This window comes from Thunnus thynnus, chromosome 10 (genome assembly GCF_963924715.1).
Source record: "Thunnus thynnus chromosome 10, fThuThy2.1, whole genome shotgun sequence".
In the NCBI taxonomy this organism is placed as follows: Eukaryota; Metazoa; Chordata; class Actinopteri; order Scombriformes; family Scombridae; genus Thunnus; species Thunnus thynnus.
This window is the reverse complement of record NC_089526.1, coordinates 24,893,727-24,911,765: the sequence shown is the minus strand read 5'-3', so window position 1 is coordinate 24,911,765 and position 18,039 is coordinate 24,893,727. Positions and strand designations below refer to the sequence as shown.

The 18,039-nt window shown below is 39.6% G+C and overlaps 1 protein-coding gene across 1 annotated transcript; it reads right to left on the bottom strand.

Annotated features, from left to right (window-relative positions):
• Window positions 1–486: 486 nt before the first annotated feature.
• On the bottom strand, window positions 487–14,396 carry si:dkey-33i11.1 (B-cell receptor CD22). The gene is made up of 19 exons (XM_067602236.1): window positions 13,447–14,396; window positions 13,277–13,342; window positions 12,288–12,386; window positions 11,595–11,706; window positions 11,363–11,508; window positions 11,115–11,235; window positions 10,863–10,999; window positions 10,153–10,275; window positions 8,370–8,516; window positions 7,281–7,386; window positions 6,890–7,053; window positions 6,548–6,697; window positions 6,246–6,377; window positions 3,932–4,013; window positions 3,697–3,745; window positions 3,353–3,439; window positions 3,105–3,238; window positions 2,475–2,599; window positions 487–1,957 (listed from the first exon to the last, which is right to left on the bottom strand). The coding sequence occupies exons 2-18, from the start codon at window positions 13,323–13,325 to the stop codon at window positions 2,497–2,499; spliced, it is 1,941 nt and encodes a 646-aa protein (XP_067458337.1). The 5' UTR covers window positions 13,326–13,342; window positions 13,447–14,396; the 3' UTR covers window positions 487–1,957; window positions 2,475–2,496.
• Between the last annotated feature and the right edge of the window lie 3,643 nt (window positions 14,397–18,039).

Genomic DNA, 18,039 nt, shown 5'->3' with positions numbered 1-18,039 from the left:
GGTGATTGTTTGCGAGGGTGGAAGAGCAAATGAACCTTTACTTTTTCTTTCTCTCTCCTCTCTTCTGCTCCATGAACCTCCTCATCGCTTTCTGGTAGGAGATGAGTGATAATGAGTAAAAAGAGGAACAGAGAATCATCAGTCCAAGAAGATGATTAAGGAGATTTGATTTAATTTTCAAGTGGACAGATTTTACAATTATCTGGTATCTCTGAAGATTGATTTTCACCAGATGTCAAAAGATGATATGATTTTGTATGTTTTTGTCTTATCAGAATTTTCAGCGAATCCCATCACCAAATATTTCTACTGCAGGTCCACATCAAGACAGGAAATGTCACGATTACATGATAGTGTCACATTTATTGCACCAAACATTTCCTCTGCAACATGTGGGTTAGAGAGATCATTTCAGAAATTTTTGAAAAAGTTTTAGTAATTTGTTTGGTGTTGATTGATGATGAGTCATTGTCTGGTTGTTTTAATGGCAGTTAGTATTATTTTGAATATGGAGCAGTAATATTTGATTTCCCCAAGTTTCGTAAGATCATGAAGGGTTGTCTGAGGTGATTGTAACATACACACAGTGCCCTCATGAGCTAATCAGTGTCATTGTGGAAGTTCTCAAATGTGTAATGAAACAGTGTAATTCACAGTCATGTGTAATCACAAAAGAGGAAATAGTCAATCAACATATAAAGAGATAAGTAGGTAGATTAAATAGATTTCTGTAGAAGTAAATTCTTTGCAATAGATTTATTTGCATTATAAAGATGTCAAAAAAATGTAACTATTAGTTGTAAATAAGAAAAACAGAAAAGAGAGGACAGAAAGAAAAAGGGAAGCGGTAGAAAGAGAACATTTTTGATTTAATATTCGAATTAGTAGTGTGCTACGGATTTAATACAGGAAAAAAAATGTCTTTATTGCAAACATATTAAAACATGTTAGCAACACTTGCTAAATAGCCAAACATATACTGTCAGAACTTCTTGTCTTATTTTACATCCCCAGCATACCAACACCTTTAAGTCACCTTATCTGATGTGAAAGCTATTAAGTTAGTTTGGCATATGTTCGGTTGATTGAAAAATCATTTTTAAAATTAAATTCATCCAAATTACTTTACTGTATCTCTTTAACCTTTCTACTGATACTTTCTACCTTAATCTGTCAAAACTGGTGATTGTTTGTGAACTATAAAACTTGCAACAGGTATTCAAGCTATGAGATGCTATTTTTTCAGCAGTTTAACAAACTACAACAACAAACTGGCATTATTGCTTACTCTACATGAAAATGAAAAGACTAATTTAATGGAAGCAAGCTATAACACACTAATGCTGCAGTATTAGCCATCAAAAAAAGCCCATTGACTATGTACTGCACAGTAGAAGACTGTTGAATACAGTGGGGAGATTGATATGTGTGAAATATTTCATATTCTGTATAGATGCCAAATAATGCTCTACATGTTTTCCCCACTAATATGTCTTTTAGTGTACTGTCATTTTTATGGGAGACAGTTAACTTTGAATACAAATGATCATCAGTATAGCAACAGTGTAGCAACCCGTCATATTGTATCATCTACACATACATAATTGGAAAGTAGGAGTCAAGTATCATCCAAAAAAGCAACAGTAGACATAATTTGTACAGCGGATAGAGATGCAAGCAAAATGACTATCAGTGCTGATGTTACTTTTTTCATTTTTTCTTTATATGACTTAATCAGACAGCAAACTGTAGTGAGATGCATAGAAAAAAGGGAAAGACATGCAAAACAGTTCAGCAGCAGGACCACATGTTGCCTTTACGGTCTGCTGATCCGTGGACAATCTATAACAACATGTCCGACCCAGAACAGCGTAAGGCATCTCCAGAGTTCACTCAGACTTGGGTCCTGTCCCACAATCCTGATAGGAGGATAGGAGCAAAGTGACTGATTCACATGCTGAAAATGAAAGAGGAACAGAGCAAAAATAGAAACAAATTTCATTAAAATTTAATTTCAATTTCATTAGTTTTGTAAAAAAAAAAAAAAAAAAAATCCATGGTGGTTGGATTTAATTTTACTTTGCTCCTTTATTACTTACTGGTTTCATTGTTGGACCACATTTGACCACATACTGTAATCAAAATAAATTGGCTAATTCTAGGGATTCAACTTAATTTTTTCTCCTTTATTTTAAGGCATTTTAGCTTTCAGTTGCACATCTTTGCTCAGTTACTGTATGGATGCAGAGGTATCAGGCTACACTTAGAGAAAACCTTTCATCACCTCACAGTCAGTTTGTGAAATTTGAAAAATAGGAAAAACTGAGTGATTACGACATTCCTATGTGTGGCCTATGTACAGTACGTACTAGAGACCGATTCCAACAAAAGAATAGACAGCAACAACAAGACTAGACAGAGCTGTGCCTCAAAGGTTTGTAGAAGACAACAGTTAAAGCAGCAATGCGTCATACCTGAAGGGCTGTTTCCTCCAGGTCAGTGGCGAGGCTGGGGCAGTAAAGTGTAAACAACTTTGGAAGAATCCTTTGGTTTTTTATCACCACCCACTGGCAGGTTGTGGACCTGCACCTGGTCTGCACTAAATCAACATCAATGACAAACAGCAACTGCGTGAGTTCATCTTGACATCTGATTCAGATCAAATCACAAAGTCTTCATTTTGCTCCAGAAACATTTTTTTGTAAACATGTTCCATGTTCAAAACTTGGATGAGAGTTTTATCGTCCACTAGTAAACATGAGAACATGGTGGAAAACACAGAAGAAAGAGCGGAAAAGACAAGGAGTGGAAAGAGCTACGGGAAGAAAGAGACTCAAGAGAAGGTGACGACAAGAGAATAAAGAAGGAAGAAGGATGGAGACAGTAAGAAGACAATAGCTGTAAAATAAATTTGACTACATTGCTGCTGTTGTCAACAGCTCTGTAGGGAGACAGATGGTGTACATAAAGATAGACAATGAAAAGAGAGTTACAGAATGAAAAGGGAGGAGGGAGAGCGAAAGAAGGCAAATTAAACACAGCATGTGAACTACATGAGATGAGAAGATGAAAGGAGAACGTGAGAGAGAGATAGAGGATGGTACCTGGACAACCTGGAGTAGTGGACAGTGATGTAGTTGGGGGCGGGACTGTGATTTTCAACTTCTGTGATTGGTGGAGCTTCCTTAAGAGGAACGATGGCTGGGTGGGAGCTGTCACTCAAGTCCTCAGGCTCTTCCTGCACATACACAAACACACACAGATACATTTTTAAAGAGACAGAATTTGTGACATGTCGTCAATCTTTTCTATAGTTATGCAGGTGTCTCAAATTGTGCACTGAGCTGCTTACTAGTATGTCGGACATCTTGACCTTTCTCACTGGGAAGGTCTGCTGGGCTGACTCATAGAACATGGTGTCAGCTGTCACTGACGGACGCTGGGGTCACACACAAACAAACAAACACACACATACACACACACACAGGCTTGTTTTTAGTAAACAGAGAATTATAATGGCACATCATAGAAAATACATTGACTTTATTGAGATGTTGCATGATTTGAAACCATGTTTTGTGTTTGTTTTGTCATTTGAACTGCTACAGTAGCTACAGGCAAAGCAAAAAAAAAGAAAAAAAAGAAGATGCTGAATCATTTTAGGATGAATGAGAAATAAAACAATAATTACTGTACCTTGTTGGCTACTTCTACTGACTCCATGTCCACTCTGTGCATATTCTTACTGTGAAGGCACAGAGGGAATGAAAAAAAAGATTCTTAGCTCAACATCAAGCTATAATTGATACAGCATTCTTGTAAATTCCTTGTGAGAGCATGAAAAAAATTAAGGTTAAAAAATGTAAAAAATTATGTAGGAGAATACAAAAATAGCACATATTGCAGTATACAGCAATGTACTTCCTGTCACCTGATCATAATGGCCACAGTCAGAGTGATGAGCCCAGCAGACACGCCTACTGCTGATGCCAAGGCAATGACCTTTAGACGACCTGATGGAAATGATGGACGAGAGAAGACACAACATCAATAAAAATAGAAATATAGTGATTTAAAAAAGCAAAGTAAAAATAAAAATAGAAACAGAGAAAGAGATGAACGGACAAAGAGATGTGCATCATCTTGCAGGCATCTAGACTCATGTCTTGTGTTTCCAGTTCTGATTTCAAAATCTAACTTCACTTCTTCAGCTGTCTAGACTCAAATAGTAGTTTTCCACAACACCTCATCACCTCCTCTCTCATAGTGAGAGGGCTTTACATGACTCACCATGACTCATAGAAGAACAAAAATCATGAGATCATACACAACGAAGACCAGAACCCAGACCTCCTGCTGGGATAGTGACAAGGAGGTTTCATCACTCATCATTTCAAACATAGAGGGACCTATAAAAATATCTCTCCTCTAATCTCAGATGAGCACTTGAAACTTAATTTTTCTCATCATTGTCCGAGATAATCAGAAACATAGATGTAAAAAGGAGGCTAGGGTGTTTCTCTAGGTCAGTGACACCTCATCTCTTCTTTAACACTTCTAAAAGTGACAGTGGCATGAATTATGACTCAAAAGCCATTTCACAACCCACTACAGTAAATGAGTGTCAGAGAACAGCTGTGAGCAGAGATGAACCACAATGGCTTCCAGACTGAGTGTGAATGTAACTCAGACACCTTCACAACTCATGAAAATCACCACATTAAAAATTCCATTGTAACCCATTTCTGCCTCAGAGGTTGCTATACAGCTGCAGCATAAAATCTCCTGTCAAAAAAATGTGCACTGTTAAAGTAGAAATCCATCACAGTTTCCCCATTAAGCACATTGCCGTGTTGTATTTGCGATGTAATCAAAATGTGTCAGGAGATGGTATTATTGATTGTTTGCTCACTGCCCCAGTGTTGCAGAGATGTCGCTGCTTGATGTTTCAGTGACATCTAGCTGATCTCTCTCTGACTTAAATAAACAACAACAGGCTGATATTTATAGATCATCCCAACGTCTGTTATACACTCTGCAGATGCCAGTATGACCCTTATCCTCTGTCCAACAGTTTTCAGGTGCCCATGCAACAAAATTCTCTTCTGCTGGTCACAGTGTGTTTATAGGCACATAAAACTACTTGAAATAGCTTTACTTAATAATTGGCAATGCTTAGATAATAAGACAGATAATTCATCACATCATTACTTATCTATCATGCAAAGAAACACCAATTTCCTGCTGGTAGCAAAAGTAATTCAGCATAACGTCTTCATAAATGTTTTTATGTTTGCTGCATTTGTTGGTCTACCTAGTGTTGGGTAGCTCTTTCCAAGGAAAAAATGGCTAGGGTTCATGAAGTATATATTTTACATAACAGCACCAGTAGTAGATTGCTTGGAATTGACAGACAGTAGTTAAAATGAGCAGCAAGAGCCAGCATGGCTTTACACACATTTCTACATACCTACAAAGGGTATTAGCAGAAAATGCATAGAAAATATGATGAAGAACTATCCATTAGGTTTGGTTGCCAAATGATGTCAAGGAAAACACCATAGCTAATGTTTATGGCTAAACATATCAAAATTCAGCAAGAGTTAGCCACGCAAGCTGCTAGCTGTACCTAGATACAGCGGTGCTCTGATCTACATGCTAACATGCTCACAATGACAATGCTAAGATGCTCATGTTTAGCAGGCAAAATGTTTACCATGTTTGCCATCTTAGTTACATTTGTTATCATGCTAACATTTGCTAATTAATGCCAAACTGAAAGTGCAGCTGAGGCCAACGGGAATGCCATTAGCTTTGCCGGAATTAGGTCATTAAACAAAAGTATTGGACAAAGGCTATAAGTTTGATCTGATAGTGGTGCAGATGAAGGGGGGATCACCAAAATGTTTACAGTTCATTGTAAGGGGCACAAATCTGATCCCATATTTCATGGCAATCCGTCGAAAACTTGTTGACAATTCAACTCAAAATGTCAATCTAATGGAGCTAGAGGAAGCCAAGCCAACACAATAATCAGTAGGATTCATCCTCAGGGGACCATGAATGTCTGTACAAAATTTAATTTTGGGCCAAAGTTGTTGAGAGGCCGACATTGGCAGAATCTTCACTTTAATGAAGAACTTTTCTAACAAACAAAAAAGGCTCTCCCTCTATTTTATCAAAACAGACAGACAGACAAGCAGTCTGAAAAATAAAGAAGTGACCATGCATGAATCTTTATGTACCTCTGACTCGTACAGTGAGGACAGGAGAGCTGTGGACTCCGATTCGATTCCTGGCCTCACAGTAGTACTGACCGCTCTCTCCAGGACTGACCTCAGAGAACGTGAAGACAGGAATGGACCTGGTACCCCACGCTGCACGATGGAGCACAGAGAGGGAGGAGATCCACTTACTGTTTCAGATAGTGTTGGAGGATACAGACTGACAGACAGAGCGTCACACCTTCCTGACTACTGACATTTACCACAGGTTATAGAATATATAATGTTAACCTTTAGTGGAACCACATTTTTACAATGCTAACATTGAATAGAGCCCCCGTCCATAGCTAAGTGGTGCCATGTGAAGTTGTCTACTGCTGGGTTGGCCTGACTGCTGCACGTCAAGGTCAAAGGTCGGCCAGCATCCACCACACTGGAGGGACGAGCCAGAACTGAAGTGTTCTTGGGAGGGTCTGGAGTGAAAAGGAAACAAGAAGAAAGACCATTCTGTTTCTATGAAGGCTTTTTTAAAAATGTAAATTGTGTTCTGCAATTTCGGTGTAACAATAATTCAAATTAAATAAAGGGAAACTGGGGTACAGAGAAGGTGAGGGTTTGGAGAAACCATAGTTTGGGGGAGTTTGTAGGACCCACTACTTACTTACACAGCACAGTGAGTGTTGCGGTGCGTGAGGTTTGGTATCCTAGTCGGTTCCATGCTGTGCAGTAGTACTGACCAGCGTGTTGAGCCTGCACTGATGGAAACGTCAGGTTCTGGATGGTTCCTTTAGACAACACCTGGTCACCTCGGATACGATACCAAGCATATCTGCAGGAGAGATGATGGTGCAAATGATGATGACGATGATAATGATGATGAAAATGATTCATAGGACTGTGAAATAACTCAAAGAGTTAAGAGAAAAGATAGTGAAAGACTGAGAGACAACAAAACACAGATGGGTAGATGGAATAAGAAGATAGTTAAAGATGATGATAATGACTTGTGCAATATTTATGATAATGATAACAATATTGGCTATAATATCCTCATACCTGCTGGTTGGAGGGTGGGCGTGGCTGACACAGCTGAGGTTTACATATGATCCTTCTCTGATGTCACCAGGGGGGCTCACCAGCACACGTGTGGTTTTTGGAGAGTCTAATCAGAGAGACAGTGACAGTGAGCCCATGATTAATGTAAGTAATCAAAAAAATTGCCTATTTTACACTACTTTACACCTTTGATGTCATCAAAACCTTCTGAGAAAGATTATATAGATGGTTGGACACCAAAAATGTTATTTCTGATTTTCAATATGGTAATGTCAGCTTTTCTTTTTTTTAATGCAGCACAAACAATCAGAATATTTACGCAACAACATTGTGATAAATGTAGATATTTGATGGTTACTCTGATGTTTACAACCTTTGAAAATGATTTAAGACTTTATTTTAAATCTCTAAGAAAATTACAGTGTAAAAATGCCTTAAGATTGTGTGAACAGATGGAAGTATATATGTATTTCTTTATTTTGCCTATTTATTTTTGTTTGTTGTATTTTAGGTAACTGCTACTTGGATTATTTCTTGTATGTTTTATACAGATGCAATGCCTGTATGTTGGTGTTAAAATGTTTGTGGGTTAATTAAAAAAGCCAGAAAGTCAGAAATTTTAAAAACCAGTTGTAATCTCAACTGGATGGAGACCAATGCTGGTAATTATACTATGAAACCACTATGACAATGATTCCGACACTATTTTAAAGCAGGAAAATTCAATCTCCCATTGGATTCCAGCTACATTAAACCAGCTTTATGCTACACTTAACCTTTACAGCGTGAAAGTGAAAGTGTGAAAAATCAGTTCCCCTGAGTTTGTATCACTTCCTGGTGAATCCATGTGACAGATTATTGCTATTATGACAACGGGTTAAAATAAGAGCTGTTGCCTAATCAGTTTGACCCAGAGTAACCTCTGACAGAGACACACACCAAAGAGACACTGAACCCAAAGGGAATTCACAGAGTTTATGCACTTAAATTCTGCTCTAAAATTATGTGCAAAAGCAGTTTTGAACTGTTTGAACTGTGCAAGTGTTTGAGACCCTGCCTGTGATACTACTGACAGATCAACAAACTCACATGTCACATTGAGTTGTAGTGGTTTGGAGCGGTCTGTTCCCAGTGAGTTGCGCGCTACACAGAAGTACTCTCCTCTGTCTGTGTATTTGAGGTGGGACAGGTGGAGTTGAGGCCTAAAACTGTCTGGGATGCTGCCACTCTCCATGTCTGGGGAGCAGACAAAGACACATGCAGGTTAGCACACATATGAATTTAAATGACCAACATAAACCAATCATTGTCTGTAAGAGACTGCGTGATGTTCCAAGCTCCTGTAACGTTCAAAACTGTTCATGGGTCTCTGAAGAAATCTGTATCTTAGTGCTTCAACAAATCATTTTAAGACTCTCACTTCACACAAAGAATGGATTGCGCCCGCTGATAGCACCGTGAATTGCGCAGCATTTGCACCCGCAATCTGCCCCGTTTTAAGGTCATATTCACAAAAGATTTTACGCTAATGACATGGCAGCGAAAACTAGTGCACTAAACGAGTGCACTTTTCCTTTGTTTTGCGTCTGTTTCCAGTGTTTCAGGCTTTTCTCCACATTTCAGGACACATATTGGTCCATAATGAAAACTGTAGAGATCACAAAAGCCTCAATTTACGTGTCTTTAATTAGCAGAAGTGCGCACACACAGTTCTTCGCAATCACAAACCAACTTTCATGTATTTTTCTTCTTTTACCTCTCTAGTATTTCGCATCTATAACATAATCTACTGAAATGTCAGAATACAGCTATTAATGTGACTCAGGCAGGTCTGAAAAGTTTCAGATTAATGTCTGAATCTTACAATAATGTCGTGCAGGTGTCACTGAATGTATCTGAGATTTCGCAGAAACATCAGTACTCAAGTTCTGTTTGTTGTCCACAGCTGGCTGAGTGTCACAGCTGGCTCTGTGTCACAGCTGGCTGCAGCATCACACAGCAGCTGAAACGAGAGTGAGTGCGTCTCCAAACTGAGACTGAGAAAGAGGCCATGCGCATTTACGCACGCAGCATAGCAGCAGCAGTAACCTCGTTATCACCGGATCAGTCAGGATCTGACGGTAATTAATGTTCTGTGTTCTGCTACACATCCACACAGGTTAGCTGTTACACACAGATTCCAGTTTTATATGGTGGAATTGTTTGTAATATAGCAGCACTTACGGATGAATGCTGAGCTCCATCAGAGCTGTCTGGACATTTTTATTTTTTAAGTCTGAGATAAGCCTACCTCTCTATACCCACGTGATCCCCCCCAATGTCTGACTGATGATTTCGCCCTTGATATCTCTCAATATGAATTCAATATCTTTCAAGCCCCAGAGAGAGAGAGAGAGAGAGAGAGAGAGAGAGAGAGAGAGAGAGAGAGAGAGAGAGAGCGCAGTTAACACCAACTATCTGAAGACACTACTAACTCCACCCTAACAGCGTGTAGCAATTAGCAACTTTGTGAATTAGACTGTTTTTGCAACGAGACTTATTTGCATAGAAAGGAGCCAATTGCCAAATGCGCTTAATGTATGAATATTACCTCATTTACATACGTGCAGATGGCACAGGCGCACCATGACGCTATTTGCTTGGCAGCGCAGTTTGCGGTGCATTTCACCCTCTGCGGGTACACGCTGTATTTTTGTCTCATTTTCACAGGTTTAGCGACCGCACAAGCCGCGAAATCCTTTTGTAGATTTGGCCCTATGTGTCACTGTCATCAAGCAGCAGTTCACATCTACGACACAGCGGCTGAATCTGTCCACTGAACAGTCAGTTCAGAGTCGTCGTGTTGGTAGACTGGTTGCGTGCTGTGTTGTACCTTTGAACCATGCAAAGCTTTCTACAGGCGGAGCCGCCTCACTGCTGCAGGTCAGAGTGACCGATCCCCCCTCTGACACCTCCCCCACAGGAAAGACTGATATGGAGGTGGAGCGAGGGCCGTCTGGAAAGGAAGAGAGAGAGTGTGAGGGATAGAAAAGAAAGATATATAGTATGAGGAAGAAATAAAGACACAGAAAAATAGAGAGTGGAGTTATTAACGCTATGTTTAGATGTGTTAATAATGCAAAAAGCAAATCCAGTACACACTGTATCAAACTAATTTAAATAATTTATCATTTCTGATATTTTCAGGCCTGTACTGTCTGTTCAGTTTTGCCAAGACATAATTCACAAACTAATTTCCTACTTAAACATTTCTAGTAATCAGAATTCAAAGCTTTAGCTACTGATGTTTTTGTGTTGTAATACAACATGTACATTAAACCTTCTTCGCAAATATCTGAATTTTGTAATCATACTTCATATTATTTTTCTCTGACATTTGGACAATTGCCCTGACCCATTTGGAAAAGCATGTGTGTTGTTAGGGTTTTATTTTCCAACAGTAAAGCACATCAGTGTAATATTTGTATCTTAGTATCCCAGACGCACCCTCCTGCAAGCATGTGGAGACAATAAAATATGAGCGAGCAGGTTTGGTGAAAAGTCTCTTTTGGTTGACTTGATTTATTGATTGAGATTACTCACGTCCCAGCGCCAGAGAAAGAGATGGTGACTGTACATTCTGTGGTGGGATTGGCCGACAGGTGTACTCTCCAACATGCTGTAGGTCAAAGCGATTGATAATCATCCATTTCTCATAGGATCCAAGGTTTAGTCCGTTCCTGTGTGCAGAGCATCACATCATACGTACAGTATTTTTTTAAAATTTTAGTTATACAAAAGGCTTAGAGCTACTGTTTTGGTAGCCAATAACACACTCATATTTCACTCACTCACCTGTACAGAGCAAGGCTTCTTCCTGGAGCAGCACATCCTCTGGCCTGGCAGCTTACAAACACTGTCTCTCCAAATCCAAACATGTTGGCTGGCCTGGCTGGATGCACCTGGACCTGGAGATCTGAAATACATACAGACATTCACACTTGCACAAAAACACTGACTCGGAGCAGCGCAGGACTGGATGGACCATATCACCTCATGTCAGCTCAGAGACATTAAAATAATTTTAGTTTGTGTGAACCTACCTGTTACATCAAGTGTGATGGTGTCAGGAGAGGTCCATCTCCCCAGTGGTTGGTCTGTCTCAAATCTGAAGTGGTACTGGCCTGCATCACTCAGTTTGACACCCCGAATTTGGACTGAACAGCTGGAATAGCTGCCCCCAATGTAGCTGCAACCCAGGATTCATTAATTATGTATTTACACATTGTTTCACATTTATGTCTGCTTTAAAAAATCACTGTGTGTTTCTCCTACCGTGTGCGTCCGCGGTATGACAGGCTGATCTGGTTCGGGTCAGTGTGGTGGGTGAACTCCCTGCGTCCCTCTGCAGACACACGGAACCACATGACCCGCTTCACAGTGTGGCCTGTGAAGTTAAAGGAGAGAATGTCCAGTCAAATGCATGCAGAATGATAGTAACAAATGCAATGAATTGTAGTGATGATAATGGAAATCAATGATTAGGGATAGGGATTTAGGTGGCTTGGAGCTTGGATACATATTCCATTTTCAGCATTTGATATCTTCATTTATCATCATAAAGGTTTTGAAAATAAAAGGCTGGACATACAGTAATAAAAGGATGTCTAGTATTTAAAGGGGAACTTTTACACATCACATCTGTTTACAGGTCTTGGGGAGCACTACTGCATATGCTGAAGACCACAAGTTTGAAAAAGGAAAAAAATTGGGGTTTGGAGTACAGTGGTGTGAATCAAGTTGAGTTAAATTGTGGGTAATGTAGGCGCAATTCTTTGGACAAGGAAGAAGAATGCTTGCAATAAAAAAGACGACATTTCCAGTTCTTTCAATTATGATCGTTTCCACTGTTTCCACCATGAGTCTGCCAGTGTTTTAGGAGTGCAATGCTAAACCAGTGGAGCATTCTTTAACAGAAAATACAAAAATAAAAATGCAAAATAAAAGTTTTAGACATTGCTTTGATACCTGATGGGTAGTCATAACGGCAGGGCAGAGTGACAGTTGTTCCTGCCCACACACAGATCTCTCTTCTAGAAAATGACACACTCCACCTGCTCTGGATACCTGCACGAGACACATATATGTACAGTTGACTGGGCAGGAGCACAAAAAGTGACAGAGTAGTATGGACACAACATCATAAACATTAAGAAGCATGCACACACACACAGTACATTTGAATATAGGCCTACACAAAAGTTAAAAAAAGACAAATACACACACACACACACACAAATCCATGTAAATACCTGTTCTCTAAAACTGTTGTATCACCTAAAGCATAAAGGCCATACAAAACACACCAAGGAGATCAATGAAGAACATCTCTACACACATTTTCACACCAGCTCAGGTTTTCAAACAAATCAGCATAACCACAGACTGGCTGTTCACAAAATGCCTGACAAATAGGCTACTGAAAGTGTAGGGAACACATACTTGGAGACTGAAATAAGTGCGCATTTCTACAGCACACAAGGAAAAACTTTCCTTCAGCGTGACTCCTTGGAGAAAAACTTGTCAAACCGCAGTTCTGCTCACATTTAGTGACACATAAAATTGAAGCAGTGGGAATGAGCCTTGATGTGTAGCCGTGGTGTCATCCTGTGCTGCTAAACTGCCTGCCTGGGTGACTACCTTGCACAAAAGGCAATCAATACTTATAAATAAACTGAGTGTAAAGGCAAGGGCACCTGGCTGCAGAACCTTATGAGAATAATGGATCCTATAAGTCAGAATTTATTTTTTTTAAAAACTGTTGTCACTTGTTTTACAGTATGTGTATGCAAAACATTTTAGATACAGAAATATGGAAGAAAATAGAAATATCTGACAATTAAAGCTCATCTCTTATCCCCTTATACTAATACAAAAATACCTTGTTGTCAATTTAGATTTGCACTTCATTATGAAAATATTTGAATTTCTGATGTATTTCAGTGTTTTTCTCCTACCTGGTAAAGCTGTAAGGATGGTGCCCAGAACTAACGCACCTGCCAACATCTCCGCTGACACAAGCTCTGTAATGTCACCGGAGAAGGAGACAAGCAGCAGGAGACAGAGAGGTGAACATAACATTTATCGGAATAAACACCATCTAGCTGATTAAATATAAAGCACTCACCCCTTAAAATATCTTCATTCACCTCAGCCAATCATACAGAATGAGACTTGTGTGATGTGTGCGACCCCAACGGTGATGGAGGTGATTTTTATAGCGATGAGAGTTGCACAGTGATCAGAATCAGGTGGTATGAGATGGGAGGAGGAGAGGACGGGGCAGAAGGAGGATGAAGAGGAAGAGGAAGTATGACTGTTTTTGTTTCAGCGACCTTCCTATCTTCCATCTTTTTTTTTTTTTTTTTAACTTACACTGTTTCTATTTTCACTTTTTTCCACTTCTCTGTCTGATCATCATAACTGTTTTAAAGGTCGATGATCTGATGACTCTGATTTCCTATTTAGTCTTACTGTGAAAATGTGACACCATGTGGTCATGTCTGTCTAGTTTATGTCTATCTATCCTGAAAATGACCAATGACCTAAATCTTAAAGAATGAAGCACTCCTGACCATTTATCTTGGAAAACGTCGGCCAACTTTCCGTGCTGTAATGTGTCACAGTTTCTCAAAGAAGCATTAATTAATCAGTTGTTTGCCCTTGAAGTTTATCAGAGCAGCAACTCAACTGTTCGGGAACAAAAGAAATCTTTAAACTTGCACGAATTTAGTTTTTTGGCCTCTTGGGCGCAGCACAGCAAGCTATTAACACAACATTGTCATATTATCAGCTTATAAATCTGTTGCGGTGAACAACAGCTACAGTTTCACACATCCAGCAGAAACAGAGCAACATTAGCATTCGTGTTTCTGGCCACCCAATGAATCTAAGTCCAATCTTCACTCTCCATTTAGCTCTGTTTTGGTCTATTTTCAGTCAACTTCTGAGGCAAATATCCAGCTCTTTAGCTGCTACATGCTCCACTATGCTCACCAGCTAGACACTAACACCATTTGTCTGCTGTTTGGTGCTGAGCAGGTGGCGTAAAGTGGATTTATCAGATATTTTTGTTGAAGAGCTGGAAACGCTGATGATAGTGGTGAGATTGAACCAAAACAGTAAAGCTATGGTCTGTAAAAGCAAAACAATGAACTGAAAGATGCTAAAAAACCCCTGTAGAGCTGAGAAGGAGACAGGTGTGGATTCATCTTTAGAAGGGGTGACCGATCCCACAAATTTGGTTCTGATTTGACACCAGGGCCAGAATCATTGATATAATACAGATGCTGTTGTTAAAAGCGGATTATGTATCATGTAGGAGAGCTATGACATTTATCATAATTTATGTGGTGAAAGCATACTTACTTACTTGTGAATGATCTGGCATTTCATTTTACTATTGTCTTGATAAGATGTGTGACAGTTTGTTAAATTACAAATGTTTATTGAGTGGATTCTCTGAGATGACCAGGTGACAACTACACACATATACCGTACAACAACAGCAGCAGCAGGGAAGCTAGTTTCAGTGCTCAAAACAAGACTTAGCATTGGCAGTGTCAGTACTTTAGATATTGTTCCACCCACACCTAGCGACACCTTTTACATCACACATAGTTACTTGACTCATTGTTTATATAAACATATTGATTAGTGCCATTTTAACTAAATGTTCATCCAGATAAATAGACTTACAGAATGCAGTGTTCAAATTTGTGGCACTGAAGAAGCGAGTCGCTCGTCACTCTGACATTCTGATATTGTCACAACATTGGTCCAAACGTTGACCATCATGATTGACTGATTGTTAAAAAGACATGTATGGTTCATTTACGAAATGAAATCAGGTCTGTTGGCATACATTAATATACATAAGTCAAGCAGTCATAGACTCAACAGCCCAGATGTCCTCTCATCCACTTCTCTAATTGAGAATTGTTGGCACAGAAAACTACCCGCAACCAGACGTGGGGAGGTTCGAGACCTCTCAGTCAACTGTGTCCACTTAGCCTGATGAGTCTAAATGACTTTAACATCCTACCCTGCCACAACTTGGCCAATAGATGTCAGTTCAGCGTCACAACTTGGCCAATTGGCTCCTTACCCCAGCTTTGACCCAGGAGTAATGATGATGTACAGTTTAACATTTCAGTCAATCTCTATTCACAGGCATCCAAGTTGGAGAAAGATGAGGGGAGTTAACTTCGAGGTATTAGAGATGATATCTTGATCTAAATCTGGAAATGAATGCTGACGTTTTACTTATTAGCTGAATGATCAAAGATGATGGAGGGGGGTAATGTAAAGGATCAGTGCTAAAGTTAGGAAACATGGATACACTGTAGATCCGATTTATATCCTGCTACATTTTAGGATCCAGATGCCTACCTTTGGTTGGGCTCCATGTAATAACATTATGCAGTTTTAGTGGTTTTAATGAGTGTATGTTAATAGTTCATCCGTTCCTCATTTGGGTCCTAAAAAAACTGTATTTTGTACAAGACGTCTGCATTATGTTTAGTGGTAAAGCTGAGCTTGACTTTGAACTGCAACCCTAATAAGGAACAGAAATTCTATGGTTGGGAAAGTTACCTTCAAAATATAATCAAAATCCTCAGGATATGAGGTTAAATGAACAATATATTCCAGTTCACAGATTGCTAGGTTGGATTTTGGGTTAGGACCCAAAATGGGTCGCAGGCCCTCCTCTATGGGTCTCCATATGACAGGAACCCTCATATGATTTAATGATCCTGGATCCCAGGAAAAAAAAGTCATTTTGGTCCCAGGCTGAAAAGTTTTAAGAACCTACTACATTTTTTTTCTCCTTCAAATACTGTCTGTATTATGTTGAGTAAGAAGAGTGGTGGGGTTTGAGCTTAACCTGTAACCACAGAATGACTTCAAAAGGATCACAGCACACTAATAGGTCAAAGCCTGATGTAATCTTAATCGAAAACAGACCCGACTAAACGAATGAAGAGAAACAGATGGATGGCGCTAGATTAAGTGTGACTGACCACAAACAGAGAGAGAAAGAGAGTGAGAGGAGGAATGAGAGAGTTTGAAAGGGAAGGTAGGGGGGAGAGGAAAAAAAAAAGACACAAAAACATGATGAGGTAAGATTGCTAAGGAGGAAAGAAAGAAAAGAGCAAGAGAAAGAGAGAAGTTGAGAGTAAAAGGAGGAAGAAAGTGAGTAAAAGCAGGGGAAAGGTTTAAAGGAAGATAAGTGTTAGGTTTGTCAGAAGGGAGAGTAAGAGGAAGGGAAATGGAAACAAAAAAGTGTGAGATGGAGAGAAAGAGAGGGAGCAATCGACAAATGTATGACAGCGTATCCAATCCTTACGGTAGGGGAGGTATCCATCCTCTGACCGCAGCCTCCAGGCCAGATGAAGTGTGACCGTCTGGTGGTCAGACTGGACCTGAAGATTTTCCGCTGTTGCAAAACACTTCCTGCCTGCTGTTTTCATGTAATGTGACCGCTCACAGTTTGCTCCCCTGCCATACTTTAAGTTGTACAATATGTTATTTCTATGTTATTCCTATGCCCACAGATTAGACTCTTGGCTCTCCAAGCCCTGCAGCCTTGGACGGACTCCACATGAGCAAATAATGATTCGACTGTCCAACATGTGTTAGTCTTCAAATTGAGTGGTGCTCTCCACGGGGGGAAGTCTGGGCAAGAATGACAATGATCAGAGCTACAATCATATCTGACAAGGTGATATGTTGTTTCTGTGATGTCTTTTAGAAGCTCTACACGATGACTTGATGAGCTGGGATTTTTGCCAAGAGAATCAGCGCAACCGGTGGGGAATTAAACAAAAGAAATAGAGAGAAACTGAGAGAGAGAGAGAAGGAGTTTCTTCTTTGTTAAACTTATCAATAAAACATACAGTATTCAGTCATTTAGACACTTGACTTTTACAAATAAGCCAAACCAAACTCTTGATGAATTTTTAAAACTTCTAAATCTTTGAAACCCATTAAATTTACCCCCTTCTTTTTTTTTGCTCATTCTTGTCCCATTCACAAACTCTGCTTTCTGCTCCTTGTCTGCCAGAGACCTGTCTGTGGCTGCTGTGGTATTCCACGCTGAATGAGTCATGTCTGGTGGTTATTATGGGTAGGCTTTTGGCTCCCCCCATCTCTCACCCCGTCTAGTGGCAGCAGACAAAATTACATCTTTTTTTGAGCCTCTTCCAACCACACTGACTAAGATCAGGTTCGAATTTAACCAGGCTAGACGAGTTGAGTGGACATTTTTGTTTAGTGCTGTAAGAATAAGCTGCTGATGTCACTTTATGTCAGGTCGATCAGCTCTCTTATTTGAACAGTAAAGCCAATGAAGATGATAGAGAATAGACCTCCTGCGGATGTGCTGAGAATACATTTGAGGCCAAAACAAAAGAAAGGAGTTTATTTTAACTCAGAAATTTCTTAGTTAAAGCTGCTATTTAAACATAAAGCTTTAAACCAGTAATAATTGACATGTTTGGTGACCAGAGACTAGCAGATGTAAATCTGTACTTTATGTCAGAGTCTCATACATAATGTAATAGTTGCCAGTTACCTTGGGGATGGAGCTACAGTAGGAGGTATAAGAGGTGAGCGATTTATTGTGCTGGTTTGAATTCTGATGATTTGATCTCTCTCTTTCCAACCTAAATCAGCTTCAACTGGGCTAGTTGAATAAAGTGACATCTGCATTTAGATC